General features: G+C 36.1%; 1 protein-coding gene across 5 annotated transcripts in view; it reads right to left on the reverse strand.

Annotated features, from left to right (window-relative positions):
- Positions 1-17,639, reverse strand: part of MUSK (muscle associated receptor tyrosine kinase) — an 88,577-nt gene that overhangs the window by 6,186 nt on the left and 64,752 nt on the right. For 2 of the 5 annotated variants that reach the window (XM_087419589.1, XM_087419588.1), the window contains 3 exons: positions 16,010-16,016; positions 9,082-9,345; positions 3,972-4,147 (listed from right to left, as the gene is read on the reverse strand). In XM_087419589.1, coding sequence (XP_087275715.1) covers positions 3,972-4,147; positions 9,082-9,345; positions 16,010-16,016 — 447 coding nt within the window. Of the gene's footprint in view, positions 1-3,284; positions 3,309-3,971; positions 4,148-9,081; positions 9,346-16,009; positions 16,017-17,639 lie in introns of all 5 variants that reach the window. The other 3 variants (XM_087419592.1, XM_087419591.1, XM_004423321.3) reach the window with 2 other exon arrangements.

Here is a 17,639-nt window from a genome sequence, read left to right on the forward strand (position 1 = left end):
CCAATCTGACTTTCTTTGGACTGAATCATCTGAAGGTTTTTTTAATCAAGCCAAGATGGGTGGGGAGAGGGGGCTTAAATTGGAGACCTAAACCTCCTATTAATAATAAAGCGAGAACTATCACTAGAAGACATGGAGAGGTGACTATTTTTGTATCTGGATTTTACAGAGCAGTTCATAGCATATGTAACATGTGAGGGAATGTAATGTAATTTGTAAAATTTGCAGTGTGATCTCAGTAAATATAAGCATAATTTTTCTCAGAAAATAGAACTTAATGACCTATTTCAAGAATAATCTATGATCACTTAGTAAGATTTATTTTCAAAATGCAAGAATTGGCATAGTTTGAATAATAATTTTGCTCTATGGATTTAATGATTTCTTCCTTTCAGCATGGTTTTGTTTTGTTATTCCTTGATTATTGTTTCTGGTCTATTTGCTCTGGTCTTCCTTAAAGCAGCATCAATTATTTCTTTGGCTCCAAATTATCAGTTTGGATCTCCAGTTTCTTTCCTTTTAATCTTCTTCTCATCAATTTTATCTCTTTATCCTTTTCCTCTGAACATCAGGGGAGTTTTATTCACACATTCATCCATACATTAATGTATTCATTAAATTAATATTGATTGTTAGGTATCAAGAATACTGTGGTGGACATAACGAGTCTTTGTGTTAAAGTATTTAACTGGGAAACAATTAGTAAACAGAATTGTAATAAAATGTAAGAAGTGTTAAAAGAGTTGTAAGAATAAGATGCTTATGAATATCTGCAGCCCAACTCCAGGTCTAGGCATGCTGGGTAGGTTTTCTAGAGTAAGTATCTTTAAGTTAAATATAAACGGTGAGTAGGCAGTTGAAGTTGAAGGTGTATGTGTGTGTGTGTGTGGAGGGTGGAGTGGGGGAAGGGAGTGGGGTGGAATCAGGGTGGGAGATAGTATTTCACAAAGAAGGAACAGCATGTATCAGGGCCCAAACCATGCAGCTGTAGTGCTTTTCTAAAAGTGGACCTAAAAGTTTCATTGTGGAGTTGGGGAGTGTCCACCGGTGAGGCTGCAGACATCTGGTCTAGGTCATAAAAGGCCTTTCATGCCAAGTTAAGTAATTTGGACCTTGCCCTGCAGTAAATGGAGAGAATCATTGGAGGTAGCATAGTAGCATGATCAGCTTTTTGCTTTAGAAAGATCGCCTGGCTGCAGCCTGACCTCTGTGATGGCTGACAAGTTACCAACATGAAGTCCTGAATGTGGAGTTGGAAAGAGATGTTCAGTAACACACCATTCTATAGGATTTCCATGATACAGATAACAAGGAAAAAGAGACAATCTAAAAGTTCTAGCTAGACAGAAAGAACAAATTACTTATAGGAAAAAACCAGATTCACATCAGACTACTCATTTCCAAAACTAGAAGCTAGAAAAGAGTGAAATCACATTTATACACCAATGAGAGAAAAGAAATGTCACTCAAGAATTCTATACCTAGCTAAAATAGCTTTCAGCTGTCCAGGTAAAGGAAAGCTATTCTAAAGATATGCAAGGATTCAGAGACTCTGTCACCCAAGAATTCATTTAAGGAAATCCATAAAGTATGTGCATTCCCACAAAAGTCAGGAATTCAGAATAGTGAAATGTCTGCTAACCAGACATATAATGTAAATGGTACAAAGGCATTACATGCTCAAAAAGATATTTCACTTCAGCAAGAATTATAAAAATGAAAACTACTGAAATTGTAGACTGTGTGTTCGAGCAAGAAGGAAATAACACAAAAGATAAGTGATTTTTTAAAAAATCTTTCATCATCCTTCAAAATGAACTGGTAGTCATCTTTAGAGTTTACTCAGAAATCAAGAAACTCTTCAAGAAATATTTGAGGGCTTTACACACTTCTATAGAATATGGGATACTCTACCTGATAAGGATGGCTTCTTTGCTCAACTATTGTCCTACCTGCAGAACTAAAGCCTGTTTATTTAGTAATAATTCCATTTAACTCAGGGAGCACACTTTTAAACATTCCCCACAACACATTCAGATGAAATGATCATTTGGAGTTCATTTTTCTTACATGTGCAAAAGATTTCATAAAACTGGTTTTTTGTTAAGAATAGGAAATTCATTTATTGTAGCTGATTTATGCTTATATCCTTATAACCAAGGTACAAGGCGGAAATATGGATGCTTTTTTTGTGTGTGTTGTTCCCGTCTAATCTAAGATTGTAGGTCAGTACTTTCCGCACAGTAAACCCTCAATGAACACTTGAATGAATGAATGAGTAAACAATTGAAGGATAACGAAGACCATAGTCATCAAGTAAAAGTCCAATCAAAGTAAACTTTGGCTGCTTATATGACAAAGAATTGAAACATTTCTTTTCCACTCTTTCAATTTGGGAATAACAATTTGACAGGCTTCCAGAATAATAGATTTTTAGAGATTTCTATAACTGCTCTTGTTTACTAACTCTGAGGAATTCAGTTGGGACCAGTAGCATTCTTTCTTTTAATACTCTAAGTCTTAGTCCTTTAAATAAACTGGTAAAACCAATCCTGGCACTTAGCCAAATGCAGAGGCAATTAGACCTGGAATACATAGCACAGGAAATGTATATGGTTTGAGCCTTAGAACACGAAAATCAGAAGAGGTTAATTGACGTGAAAAACTTTTCTAATTTCGTTCTGAACATTTCTGCATTCTGGTGGGTTAAAGTACCATCCGATTCAAGTTAGTTTGTAGGACGTCCTTTTTCAAGCACCTTCTTAAATTCTTTCCTAGGAATTTTGAGACTACCCTTTTAAAACCACTTAATTTGACCCTGTAAACGTTATACCACAAATTAGCTGTCTTAAAAAACACCTATCTTCCAAAAGAAGGATCTCTTGTCACAAATAAAGATCATGAATTGGCTCAATGAAGAAATAAACAATTGTTTTCATCTATAAATAATTAGATGATACAAAAATCACGCATGCAAAGTCAAGAGATGACATTTGGTTTATTTTATAGCCCTAGAAGGGATAAAGTAGGTTAATAACCTTGAGGTAAGAGATTTCATTTGTATGATTCACGAAATATGGTGCTCTTGAGGGCCTAATTAGAAGCTATAAGCTGGGATCTCCAATGATCTTCCTTCATGTTCTACCCTGGGTAAGTACCGTGAAAATCCTTTGAGAGGGGCTGTACACTCTGTTCTGGACAGCCTGAAGCATCAGTGTAAATATGCATGCATGAATCCAATTACATACACATAAGGTTTCAAGGTCACAAACAAAATTACTTACTTGTTAGGTTTTCTTTTTTATAATCTGAGGGGGAAAGGATAAAAATTTGTTTTAAAAGAGCATCCAGATATCTCATATATTCTGTGAGAGAGGGCTAAGAAATGCAAGTTCTCTTTCAGCTTTTTAATATACAACTAGAAAACATTCTTTGCATTCGAATGAGAAAGGTTTGGGTCTTTGAAATTAAACCAGCTGCTGGGGCTAACAACATAGTTCCTTACAAACAAATTTCATTAAAGCAACATTCAGCGATTCAGCCTTGTTTTGTGTGATCAGCATTTCCAAACATGTGGCTTATTTTTGCATGCTTAAAAGTCTGCTTCGTTGGCTAAGAAAGAGGACTTTATTCCCTTATTCCACTCCTCTGACAAAATATGAGATGTTTCTTAGCCATTTCTTTGCACGTTCCAGATAAATGTTACAAGCTCTCATAAGACTCCTTTATGAAATAATGTAAGATCTTAAGCAGCAGTTAAAAGTGCTCTTTAATTTAGTATAGGACTAATGAAATAAATCCTTATGCTAACCTATGAAATTAGGATAGCAGTAGGATTCTTTAATTAGATATCTAAGAAAGGCAGAACTCAAAAAAAAATTAGAAATATTAGGAGATTTAAGTTCACACCTTAGTTTCTTCAAAATAGTAAATTTCTCTTAATCTCCAAAGTCTTGAGAGAACTCTGTTACCTAAATATGGCAGTCTGGTACAAGCCATGGGGTCCCAGTGCATGCTGGGAAGCTTGCTGCATTCTGGCATGGAGAGCAGATGCATCCCAGATCTGTAGAGTCCTCTGTGGGTCTTTTCTTCCATCGCCAGCCATTCTTTTGCACAGAAGAGCTCCTTTACTGCCAGGCAGTATTCTCTAAAATATTTTATGGAGAACAAAACTTGATGAATCATAGCATGTTAAAGCCAAATTGGTGGCAGAGACTAAATTCTGTATTTTCAAAACATCGTCATAGGACATTGTCTGTTCTTGCAAAAGTATTTTTGAAAGGACTCCTTTATTATAAATAATGTGAGACTTGATGAGATACAGTATATTATCCTGTGAGATGAAATGCTATCTTGTTTTGTTTTTAAAACATAATGCTACTGGGGAAAAGAACTTTCAAGTTCAAAAGGTAGTTAATTGGGGATCCCTGATATGTTTTCTCTCAACTTCATTTTTAAATAACTACAAAGGTACAGAAACAAGGTACACAGAGTTTTAGAAGCATACATACTAAAAGTCATGGATCGTTGTCAGTCACTTTCCAACCAGAGAGATTTTCCTATAAACTCGGGGCTAATGGACGGGGCATGAGGAACACCATCAGCACTTCTGCATGCTATGTTCTCTGAAACAGAACAGCACCACCTTCATGGTAGGTTATAGGAGGGTATAAGGGTCCTTACCCAGCCCCAGCCTTGAGGGAGCTGAGTCCTGTTCCACTGCTGTGTACGCATGCATCTGAGAAAGCCAGAGTAATGTCTGTTTGAATATGAAGCTGTTTTGTTCATCCATGTGTTGTATGATGAATGAAGAGGCTGAAGAAAGGCTAGTTGGACTAGTTGGATTAATTAGAATTTTGTGGATTAATATTTGTTCAAGCTTATCCTATAGAAAATAGGATAGACTATATAGGAGAAACCTGGTTAATTCCAAACTAAGGTATTTGGGATTAAGAATAAGATGAAATTAAAGATAAAGAAATGAAAGACAACTAAAGTAATTAAAGATAATAGCAATGTCATTCATTCAATATCTGAAGGACTCAGAGAGGAGGAAATTGTGTATGTATACACACACATATGTGTGTGTGTATACATACTGTACATAAATATGCCACAATGGTGTCTTTTGTTAATACTTTGCCTTCACCTACTTTCCCAGGCAACCTCTTGCCAAATGAGCCTGTGTAGAATGAAAGAACTGTGCATACGAATGTGATGGGAGCCATTGGGGATCATGAGTACAACAGTAAGATTTAGAATTCTTGGTATGTCTGCCAGGGAAGGGGGAGCAATGGGCTTTCAAGGCTTCTGAGAAGCTAAAGAACCAGACGCCATTCCTTAACTTGCTGCTTCTTACACCCGGGCCCCACCCTTGGGTCGCATGAGCACATCCTTCTGAATTCACACAGCACAGTTAAACTGTGCAAAAATCAATATGGGACATATGAAAAAAACTCTGTAGCCTACATTATGTGGAGGAAGCAAATACCTGGGAAAATTATTTTTCTTCTAAAAGGAAGAACACATTAGAGAATGGTTTTTTTGTTTTGCTTCGTTTTCATTGACATGCATCAAAGCATGCCCTCTATAGAAGAGTTTTTCACAAGGAAAAAAATCAGGATAAAATGGAAAATAGACTTAAAACTAGGTTAAGTTGACCATAGTACTACCTGAAGAAAATAAAGACCACAAAGAAGTGAAACCAACACTAAAAGACTTAAAATCTTCATTGAAAACAGTCAAGAAATGACACTGCAAGAAATTGAACAAATAATAGAGGGAAACTTTAGAAGTCCTAATTGAATGCAGAAAGAAAGAACCAAAAGAAGAAAATGATGTGTGAGCAGATAACAAAGAGGGAGAAACAAGCAAGAAATTCAAAGTGTAAATAATAATGTTTCCCAACAAAACTAGAGCACATAAAAAATAGAAAATAATCAAAGATGTACTATAAGAAAACATTCTTAAGATGAAATGGACATAAACCTGATCATTAAAGCATGTTATCCATTATTTTTTATATTACTTATAGGAATGAAAATAATGAAATAATGAAAGAAATCTACCCCCAAATATGAATTTGACAAATATTTTGAATCTCAAGGATTAAAGAAATAATCTTCTATCTGCCAAGAGAAAAATATTCCCTACAAAGAAACAAAATTCAGGATGGCCTTATATGTTCTTCATTACAACACCCAAAAAGCAGTAGGTCAGAGGGCATAGAGTTTTAAGGAAAATTGAAAGACTTAAATACCTAGTCAAAAACACATATTTATAAGATTACAGAAAAAAATTTTTTTATGTGTAATCTTCTAAAAAACACCTACTCTAGCTGAACAAGAGATGAATCAAAAAAAAAAGGGAAGATTTTCTATGAAATGAATGACCATGAGCATCAGGAATAAGCAAGACAGAGAGCCCCTCCAGACACTTGTTGGCTATAGGATTATGCAATCAAATGGAAAAGCTGAAAATAATGGTCCAAAATTTGAGCATATGCAAATAAAACATAATTGAATAATACTAACCTGTTTATAATTCCAGATAATGTTTCAGAGAGCAAGTGTGGAGGATTCAGTAAAATTATGCTAACTTAAGTAGGCATACCCTCAACACCCTATTTTAAAATTACAACGTTCTCCCCTATCCTTGGCTCTGCTCATCTCCCCTACCCTGGTGCTCATTTTTTCTTTTCCTATGGTATTTATCACCTTCTCAGGTAGCATAGAATTTATCTATTCATTACGTCTCTGGCTCATTGTCTTCTCCTGCTGGAATGTAAGCCCCATGGACAAATGTCCCAGAATAGTGCTTGGAGCCCACTAAGAGCTCAATAAATATCTGTTGGATAAATGAAATTCCTTGTCATTCATGGAAAGAGGCACAAATTATTGAATGACTGTTTATGGTTAGAAAATCATGAGCAATAATATGCCTTTAAAAATCTCACAAATATCTAGTAGTAGAATGCAAAATGGTAGAACGAAGTGGTTTGAATCACTTCAAAGGATAAAGGAAAACAAAAACTATTATAAAAGAGGTGACAAAAAAACAAAGAAGCATTAAATGAGAACATCTGAAGAGCAAACTTATTAGTTATTAACAATAAGCCCAATTTTAGTTCAAATGTTATTGGTGCAAAAAGCAGAAGTTGCCACAATTACAAGGAAACATTCTTAGAAAAAACAATCATTGTGAAAAGATTTACTGCATCACTATTGAACTATTGAATCAAATAGACAAAATTCACTTAAGAGCAGAAAGGATTGGACCATTTAATTACCAAAGATACTAATATCTACATGATGTATATGAATTTTGTGCCTTAGAAGCAGAGACTAAGTTTTTTTTTTTTTTTTTTTTTTTGGTGAGGACGATTAGCCTTGAGCTAACATCTGTTGCCAATCCTCCTCTTTTTGCTGAGGAAGATTGGCCGTAGGCTAACATCTGTGCCCATCTTCCTCTACTTTATATGGGATGTCGCCACAGCATGGCTTGATAAGTGGTGCGTAGGTCTGTGCCTGGGATCTGAACATGCGAGTGGAGTGCGTGAACTTAACCACTATGCCACCGGGCCGGCCCCTAAATGTCTAATTTTTTAAAATTATTAATTATATATGAGAGAAAAGAAAATCTCAATAAAATATAAAAATGTGAAAACTTCTAGACTATATTTTCCAACCCCAATGTGAATAAGAATTAAAAAAAAAAATAGAAGCAATTTTCAAGTAAAAACTACTTTTCTAAATAAAAATTGAAATTAGGAAAAAAAATTCAAAGAATACTACAAATGACTTACAGATTTAGGAGATAATTATGCTATTCTAGTAAATTTGAAATCTCAATGAAAGGGATTTTTTTCCTAAAGAAACCCAAAAGGTAAATTATTTTCAGTCTTAAAAAGACCATCTATATATGGCCCATGCAGGTAAACTGATCTAGGCCATAAACGTTGGAAAGCTACTCAGTAAATTTATTTTGTGCCAGCATACAAAGATACAATTTGATTTTAATTCTGGCTGTTCCTTGAGAGATACTTAGATGTCATGTCTGATGAAAATACAATCTTCTTAGGTGAAGAAACAACAAATTATAGTACTCTTACAATGTCTCCAAACCCTCAGAATCTTCAGTAAGTTGAGGAATAGAGCACTCTATTTTAATGACCTCACGTGTAGTCCTTTCATGCTAAAGAGAAAGTGCCCTAAAATTATTTCAGTATTTAAACAGTTCCTGGTTTTATCAAAACAGAGGTGGAAATGTGCTGTGTTGGTAGTTTTCATCAAAAGAAAACAATTATCTATCTGGTGTCTAATATATACCATGGGAGCAATTTATCCTTTAATCCTTTCAACTCTTATTTTGCTGTTGAGAAAACCGAAGTTTAGCCAGGAACACATACATTTAGAAAGCAGTACAAACAGGATTTGAACTTTGCTCTGTTTGGCTCAAAAGCCAGATTGAGTCCTGTCTTTTCTACATCAGAAGTAAATAAAGGCAAAGATAATTCTATTGAACATGGATTCATGAATTTCAATGTTTAAAGAGTATGGAGTTTTTAAAGAAATATCAATTTATAACCTACTCCCCCTACCCCTCCAAATGAGACAAGAGTGTCAGTACTTAAATTAGAATATTGGGTGGGATGCATTTTAAAATAATATTCTGAAATGCTCACTAAGATCTCATATTTGTTGGCAAATAAAGCTGAAACACTTGAAATGCAGTCTTTATTTTCTCTCTCTTGGCTTACTAATGAGGTCCATGTTAGTTTAGGATTTCGTCTTTTATTTCCTAGAAAGCAGGGATATTTATGAATATGATTATGTGAAGTATAACAAGGGTAATAGAATATTATACCTTTTATGACATTTTCTAGAAGCTCAGAGTGCTTATATTATAGGGTATCATCAGTGATTCGTATGGTAGGAATTTTGTCCAATTAATGACCTTCTATTTTGGACAGTAGCCAGCTTTGCCTTTACTATTGCACACGACAACTTCCTCTTTTGAAAACGCTTCTTGTTTGCAGACAGACAAATGGACTTTTCCCATTTATTAATTTTTTTATTTTACCTGCAAATGGGTATAGGAGTAGGTACTACTCCAGGGTTGCATTCTTGGAAGATGTGGTTACACAGCAAAGCTTCGGCAGCTGGCCGGCAGAACAGGCTCACTGCGTTCAGTTCATTCCAGGCACTGTGGACCAGTAGTTCTTGGGCCTCCTCTGGGTCCGCGTAGGAGTTGTTGAAGAAAACGAGAGCATCTTTTGCCAGGACAGCATTACACACCTCCCCTCTGTACTGGGCGCAGTAGCCTTTGTTATCTTTCTGTGGTTTACTGAAAGAGGCAGGGAACAAGTTCCCATCACATGCTATTTCTTAGCATTGTCTGCTATTTTTTTTTTTGGTTTCCACATCTGCATCACAGAAGTAGGAGAAGATTGTACTAGCAAACTGGTCGAAATGTTCATCTGAATATTGTCTTCATTTCCAGCTGTAATTATATCACCTCCAGCTACTCCAGAGGGCTCTTATGAAAATCAAATGTAATAATGGATCTGGAGAAAGCTTTGGGAACTATCAAGGGCTGAATAGATTTGGGTATTTTTATTATTTACATTAAAAATAGAATTTGACTACTCTTAGTTAAGCCACCTCACACACTTCTTACGAATAAGTTGATTTAAGCAAATAAACGCTTCTAAAAAACATATTCATCCTGATGATTAACAAATGATTGAGCGTGATAATTGCTCTGATCCAAAAAGCTTGCAGCATTGTGAACATAGTTTGTGTGTTATGGTAGCTAAGTACCTGAATTCTGTAGAACACATACATCTTTGTGACACCTTCCATACTCAGATCTCTCACTCACGCATCTTCCCAGAATTTCATTAAAGAATAAAAAGAAAGCCGTGTAGCGAGGAGAAAGCACAGGATACGGCTCTCAGAGGAGCTAAGTAACATCGTTAGCTTTGTTACATTCTCATCACCTGTCTTGGGGAAAGTAGTCTGGTCCCTCAGAGCCCCAATGTCCTAATCTGTAGAGTGATGTAAGTACTGAACTCAGATTATTGTGTGTTAGTGAGTAATATTATTACCCATTAATAATATTAATGGGTATGTAAATATGTGGAAAAAACCTGTAAATTCTATAGTGCTAGCACAAAAATAAGATTAAAAGCTTATCTGATATGATAGCTGAAGAGGATAATAGGGAGAATGGAAAACATGGCTGGTACTCGCTTCACATATCCACTGCTCTCTTAATGGAATGCTGGGAATTATAACAATAACTCCTATACTCACCTGACAAATATTTATTGAGCACTTATTATGTGTAGGCACTGTGATGGTCTCAACATACTCTTATGCCTTCCATCTGATTTATATTGTTAACAATGACAGAATCTCTTAAGTTGTATTCTCATTTAGATTTGTACAACTGTTGCAATTTAGCATTTTATTATCTTTATGTAAAGAATTTTAAGGTAAGAAAATTAAACCAATTGGAATTTGTGGGAAATTTTTAAATTGAGAGACTCCATATGAATTTGAAAAATTGGTACTTTAATTAGAAACCATCATTGACTAGTCTTTAAAGCCAATCTATTAAATGAGATACAACACATTTAGGTAAAACAATGAAAATCCAAGAAATTGTATACTTTAAAATAATGTTTTTTAATATAGAATCTTCCTCTAATTCATACTAGCCTTTCACTAATTTATTGCATTACTTGTAGTTTGTTGGGGCTTTTTAAAATGGAGGCCTTGAATGAGAAAACACAAAACTCCCATGAAAACCTGGGCCAGGTAAGGTTGAGAAAACACCCAGAGAAATAGCTCATGACCCTGCCTCTTAGGGAAACTGGTTGACGATAACACTAAGAAAGTTTGAGAGAAGCAAGGACGCTGTGCTTTAAGAAACTGAATAATAACACCTAATAACCAGACATACCTCAAGCTGGTTTACAAAATAGTCTCACATATTAATATAATATCTTGGTGAAAAGGGATGATGAGTAAGAGCAAGCATGACTCTTTTCACTTGATAAAAAGACCGTATCATGTAAAAGTTAAATATTTTCCCCAGTGTCTCTGAGCCAAGAATTATTCATCCAGATTCTGCTGTCATGTGTTAACTATTGAATGACTCTGTTCTTTATTTTTCCCTGAGTGTTTTTAAGTTAAAAAATATTCATGACTTTTCCTTTAATTACACAAGCAAAAATCAATTTTTTGGAAAACATTATAAACTAAGAAAACATACACAAAAGAAAAACTAAGGAAACTAGCCTCAGTGATAAGGATTATCAACAATCAGTTAATAATCTGTCTCTCTGGATTTCTGCTGCTTCTCTTAATAAAAGCCCTAGAAAAATCCTTGGAACAACCTCAGTTAGCTTAATAGTATTGAGTCCTCATTTATTTTTGAGCACTGGGGACATGATGTAAAAGAAAAGATAAAAAAAACGAAAGAAAAAAAGCAGACTAGGTTTTGAATAGAAATGAGATCTTGGTTGTAATTTTGGTTTTTCTTTCTACCAGAAAAGAAAATCGTGAAGGTTTTCTTGAAGATAACTAGTCTGTGAAACCCTTTGTGTGCTGAGAAAAACCATACGAATACAAAGTATATGGTTCTTATTAATTTTCTACATCTCTGATGAGTTCCTGGGAGAGTTCAAAACTTAGTTTAGGTAGTATATCTATGCTAAGATTAGCTCCACAAAGTAAGGGATATGTAGGGCCAATTATATGCATACATTATATATGTATATATAGAGAGAGAGAGAGTTAGAGAGAGAGAGAGATTGCCCAGTCACAGTTTCAGAGTTTAAGCAACTTCCTTTTCCTTTTTCTCTCTTCTTATGTAGATTTATTATAAACCTCAAATTTTACACAGTTGATCAAATTTTAGAGGTAAGACATGGAGGCAAATTGGGCCATTTTGTCCCTCACTTAAAACATTTTTTAAAGGAGCTTACAACAAAAACTGGGGAACAAGATGAATGCAAAGAATTTCCATTGGTGTCTTCTGCTGTCTTTTGCAAGTGATGAGACCCCTCTCTACCCAACTGAAGTCGTGTTTCTCCGCATGCAGTTTTTGGGACGGCCAGGGAGCAACACTGGAAGCAGCTGGTCCTGTTGCTCTTTGGAACAGTGGGGAAGAGATCACAGGGATCCGCTCCCAGAATGCTGGTTATTTTGGAATGATCTGCCGAACTATCTCCAAAAACGCTAGTTAATATTGCACATGGAGCCTGTCCCTCTCTCGCCTCCTGACAGACTAAACCTGGCTGACCTCCCTTTCTGTCAAGTTTCTCTTTTTAGAAGCAACAATAGATATTTGATCTGAAGTCCCCCTTTTAACTTCTTTTATAACAAATAACTCGCCTTGGTCAAATGGAATATTTAAAGGATTTTCACTACAACTTTTATTTTTATTTCTCTCTGATTTAACATGTATGAATCACATTCAATAGAACTTTTTTTTTTTTTTTTTTTTTGCTGTGGAAGATTAACCCTGAGCTAACATCTGTGCTGATCTTCCTCCATTTTATTGCTGACTAGTGGTGTAGGTCTGTGCCCAGGATTCAAACCCGCAAACCCGGGCCTCTGAAGCTGAGAGCACTGAACTTAACCACTACGCCATGGGGGCCTGCCCCTTAATAGAACATTTTTAAATGTGATCTTGCAGTTTCTATGAGGGAGACCTCTACTCCCTTTGAACACATACTATTTTGTCCAAGGGCACTTGCGGATGACCACCTGTGGCTTGTTTGGGTTAAGACAACCCCATTACTCCAGTGGAAACGCCACACCCTATTTTCCTGCCCTCCCCAGGAGGCGCACACCTGATAGCTATACCTCTCCTCTGGTATAGGCAAATCTTCTGTCCTTATATAGCAACATCCTGGTCTCCCGTTGTACTTTACCCACAAATGTGATGACCAGAGTTCTACACCACTTCCGTCCCCAAAGCAAACTGGAATTGTATTTACTCTTTCATGCCTCTATCTATATATGATTCATTCTCTAAGGCAGGGCCAGCAGATATAATCTTGCCTGTTGTCAAATTTGACAGCTCAAATTTGGCCTGTTGCCTGTTTTTACAGAGCCTGTGAGCTGAGAATGGTGTTCACGGTTTTAAATGGTTGAAAAAAATCAAAAGAAGAAGTGAAAAATATAGAAAATTTAAGTTTTAGTGTCCATAAGTAAAGTTTTATTGGAATAGAGCTACATTCATCCATTTACGAATTGTCTGTGGCTGCTTTCGCTCTGTAACAGTGGAGTTGAGCAGTTGCAACAGAGACTGTGTGACCCACAGAGCCGAATATATTTAATATCTGGCCCTTTAGAGAAAAAGTGTGCCAACCCCTGCTCTAAGACATAGGTCAAATGTCATTTTTCTGAAATGCCCAACCTATTGTGCTCAAGAGGAAGGGCACAGCCTCCTCTGAAAAACACCTCTTGTATTTCTTCTGGCTAAAATTAATACCTATTTTTTATGTAAAATAAAGAGTGGCGTAAAGAAGAAAATTTTTAAATTAAAAAAACTTGAAAATTAATTATAGTAGCCAAATAAACACTTTATATATTTTACATATTTGTACATATATCAGTTATAATCAGTATATATGTAATAATAATATATACAATATTATATGTAGTATGTACATAGTATATGTACATGGTATATAATCATATATACCATAAGTATAACTAGAATTATCCTGTAAACACATTTTTGTATGGTGCATTTTTACATAGTATGATATAAACATTTGCCGATGCCATTAATTACTTTTCAAAAACTGGTTTTTAATCACGTCAATTTCCCTTATTGGTAGATATTGACATTGCTCATATATTTCACTGATAAATATAAGGTTTTTTCTTTTGTGTGTGTGTGTGTGTGAGGAAGATCAGCCCTGAGCTAACATCCATGCCAATCCTCTTCTTTTTGCTGAGGAAGACTGGCCCTGGGCTCACATCCGTGCCCATCTTCCTCCACTTTATTTGGGACACCGCCACAGCATGGCCTGACAAGTGCTGCGTCGGTGCGCGCCTGGGATCCGAACCCCAGGCCGCCAGCAGTGGAGTGCGCGCACTTAACTGCTACGCCACGGGGCCAGCCCCATAAGGTTGTTTGTAATTCTGTTGTTCATAACTCTTGTTATTTCTTTGGAATAGTTCACTAAGAGCAGATTTATTCAATCAATAGATACAAACATTTTAAGGTTCTTAATAAAAATAGCCAAATGCTCTCTAGAAAAGTTATAACAATTTTCTCTCTACCAGCAGAGTTTGAGAGTGCTTGGGTTATCACAAGTGAAAAATGGTACAGAATTTTTCTTTAATTAGCATTTATTTGACTACTATTGATTGAAAATTTTTCATTTGCATTTATTTGCATGTGAATGATCTATTCCTGTCCTGGAGCCTTTGGAATTTGTACATGCTTCCATCATGATGTCGCCTTGAATTCATCTTTCCGTGTCTGTGTGTGTCCTCTAGAAAAATGTAAATTCCTTGAGGGCAGGGAATATGTACAATTTGTTTTGTTTCTATACTTTTCAATATACGCCAGGAATAGAGAGAGTGGTTTAAAAATGCATAGGGAGGACAGGTGTGCTGAATGGTGTGTGAATGTGAATGAAAGATGACATCTCTTCTGTTGGTGGCCTGCATGTTGCTTCACCTTTGAGCATGTTTCTGTTGGATAACCCTTCAGTAGATATTCAGCTTCACTGCAGAGTCCTTCAGGGTCAGTACTCTGTCTCTTAGAACTGTAATAGTCACATATTAAGTCTCAATACCTATTTACCAGGTAAATGAATGCATCAAAGCTATATGAATTGGGACAAGATTGAGAACAAACCAAATTTTTTTATGCAATGAATTACTTCATTCCATGGAATGAGAATCAGTGGCTGGGCTTCCAGGTCCTGCTCTGTTACTGTGCTACCTGGGTTATCGCAGTGGTTACGAATCTGTGTTCTTAAGTCTATCTACCTGAGCTGAGATTGAGGCTTTGTAGTTTGCTAGCTATGTGGTCCAGGCAACTCTTGGTGCATCAGATTCCTCATATAAAGAAATAGATTCCTCATATAAATAGATTAATAATTTATATAAATAAAAAACTAATAAAATTTTTAAATTTATAAATAAAATATAAGTAAAATTTTTTAAATTAAATTATTTTTAATTATTTTTATTTTGTAATTTAATTTTTTTATTTTAATTTTTTAAATGGAGTTATAAATTAAATAAAAAAATTTTATTTATAATCATATAAGTAGAAAAAGAAATATAGATTCCTCATATAAACAAAAAACAATAATAGTTCTTGCCCCATAAAGTTGCCGAAATGTTAATATGAGAAAAGTGGTAATCATAATGTACCACAAAATGTAGCTGTTATTATTATTATTATTATCAATTGATCATTTTGAATGTTTCCTCATTTGTAAAATTAGATTAAAAATAGTTGTCACACTTCATAGAATTTTTATGAAAGTCAATTTTATGCAAATAAAACACTGTAAGTTGCAAAATATTACATTACAAGGTGATACTTTCTTATCTACAGGAGAAAGTTATGAGGGAGATTTGGGGAGTCGGTTCTGGGTTCATTTTCCAAGGCTATCATTTACTAGCTGTGTAAGTAACCTGAACTCTCCAGTTCAAAGGAACTCTCTTAGTTGCTTTTCTGTACAATAAGGATAATAATAGTACCTATTTCATAGGGATTTCATACCTATTTCATAATATTTCAAAATTAAAATAATACAAGTAAAGCTCTTAGCACAGTGCCTGATACATAGTAAGTATTCAATAGACATTACCTATCTTCATCTTCATCATCTTGTAAGAGTATTAAAAGGGTTAGAAATGAGAAAGTTTCTGAAATATTATAGTGCTCAGCAAATAGTAGACACTCAATAAATGGCATGTCAAACACAAAACAAAACATTGGTATAATAACAATATCTTACCTCCATTCTATTAACAGGAAAGGAAGTTCCCACAGGAAATCAAATTAAAGGGGAAAAGAAACAAAAGTTAGTCCACTTCATCTCATGGTTTGCAAGACAGACTTTTGATACCTCAAATCTCTAACTTTCTGAAAAGTTCTCTTCTTCTGCTAGAAGGCCAGGTACTGCATTAACAGGCAGATTTGGAGAAGGAGATTAAGAAAATATTGAGTGTCTCCAGCAACTGAAATCTTCTTTTCAAGCTGAGGCAACCATGACATCATCATCAGCTCGGGCAGTGTCATAGCTCTGAATTTCCCTCCGTGGGGATTTCTCGACTTTGCGTCAAGAAAGCGAGGTGGAGGTTCAGTGGGAAGAACCGGAGAGGAGGAGTGGAGGAGAGGGTAGAGAGCTGTTATTCCCACAGATCCACTGGCTTCACGGGCGTGAGACCTGTGCTCAGGGTCCCGCACTCAGGAGATCCCATGCTTAGTTGAATGCTCTGCTGTCACTATCTTGAAATAAGCGCCCTGCGTTTTCGTTTGGCACTGGGTCCCGTAAATTATGCCTATAGAGGTGAAAGTTCAGGGTGCTGAGGGGACTGCCCTTCTCCTCTGGTGAGTTACGGGGCTCCCAGCGTGAACGGGACTCTGCCTAGGCATGAGGGCCCTTGGGAGGGTGGAATGTGACCAGAATTTCTGAATGATCCCATCTCTTTTTGTACAAGAAATCTAAAACTTCACACTCTTTACCAAGCACTTGGTGGTTTACTTCCTTCTGTCCTCCTCAAACCCCATTGTAAAAGTAAGAAGTAAAACACATGCTTTGCCTAAAACCGATTTCCTTATTAGAATTTGTCCTAATGTCAAGGCCTAACTCATTTTGAAGGTTTTTAGGTCCACCTGGGTGTTATTCTTTTGGCATTTTTAAGGATTCTAAAATAAATTCCTCTGAGAAATCAATCTTCTTGAAAAGCTTGTAAACTCAGTGTCTATATTTCTAATCATACTTGTACATGTGTGGGGGTTGGTGAGTGTGAGGTTTTTGTAAACTTGAGTGTGTGGCTTTTTTGTCTTTATGGACTTTTTTTTTTTTTTCCTGAGGAAGATTCATCCTGAGCTAACATCTGCCCATCTGCCTCTATTTTGTATGTGGGTCACTGCCACAGCATGGCTGATGTGTGGTGTAAGTCCGCGCCTGGGATCCAAATCCACGAACCCGGGCCACCAAAGGGGAGCACGCTGAACTTAACCACTAGGCCACGGGGCCGGCCCCTTTATGGACTTTTTATTCAATGAGCCTGAAGATGAGGCATAGAAACCAACCTAGATGAGGCACCTACATGACCCAAACCTCACGGCAATTCTGCCACTGTGCAGATAGAACAGATGGAAGGAGACATCGGGAAATTCTTCCAGAGAAAATAGTGTATAATTTGAAGGGGTGAAGACAGATTCTAATAGCAGCTGAGCAGGGAAACCCGTTGAAACATAAGGAGGCCACGGTTATGTATATGAAAAAACCCTCAATTTAAAATGTAAAAGGAGGATTCAATACCATGGAGATGAGCCAGGGCCAAAAAGAATCCAGCTATAGTACTTGGAGCTTAGACAGGCTTCTATTTCAAAGACAAGTAAGCAAAGAAAAATGA

This window comes from Ceratotherium simum, chromosome 29 (genome assembly GCF_057802395.1).
Source record: "Ceratotherium simum simum isolate JZ-2026a chromosome 29, ASM5780239v1, whole genome shotgun sequence".
NCBI lineage: Eukaryota > Metazoa > Chordata > Mammalia > Perissodactyla > Rhinocerotidae > Ceratotherium > Ceratotherium simum.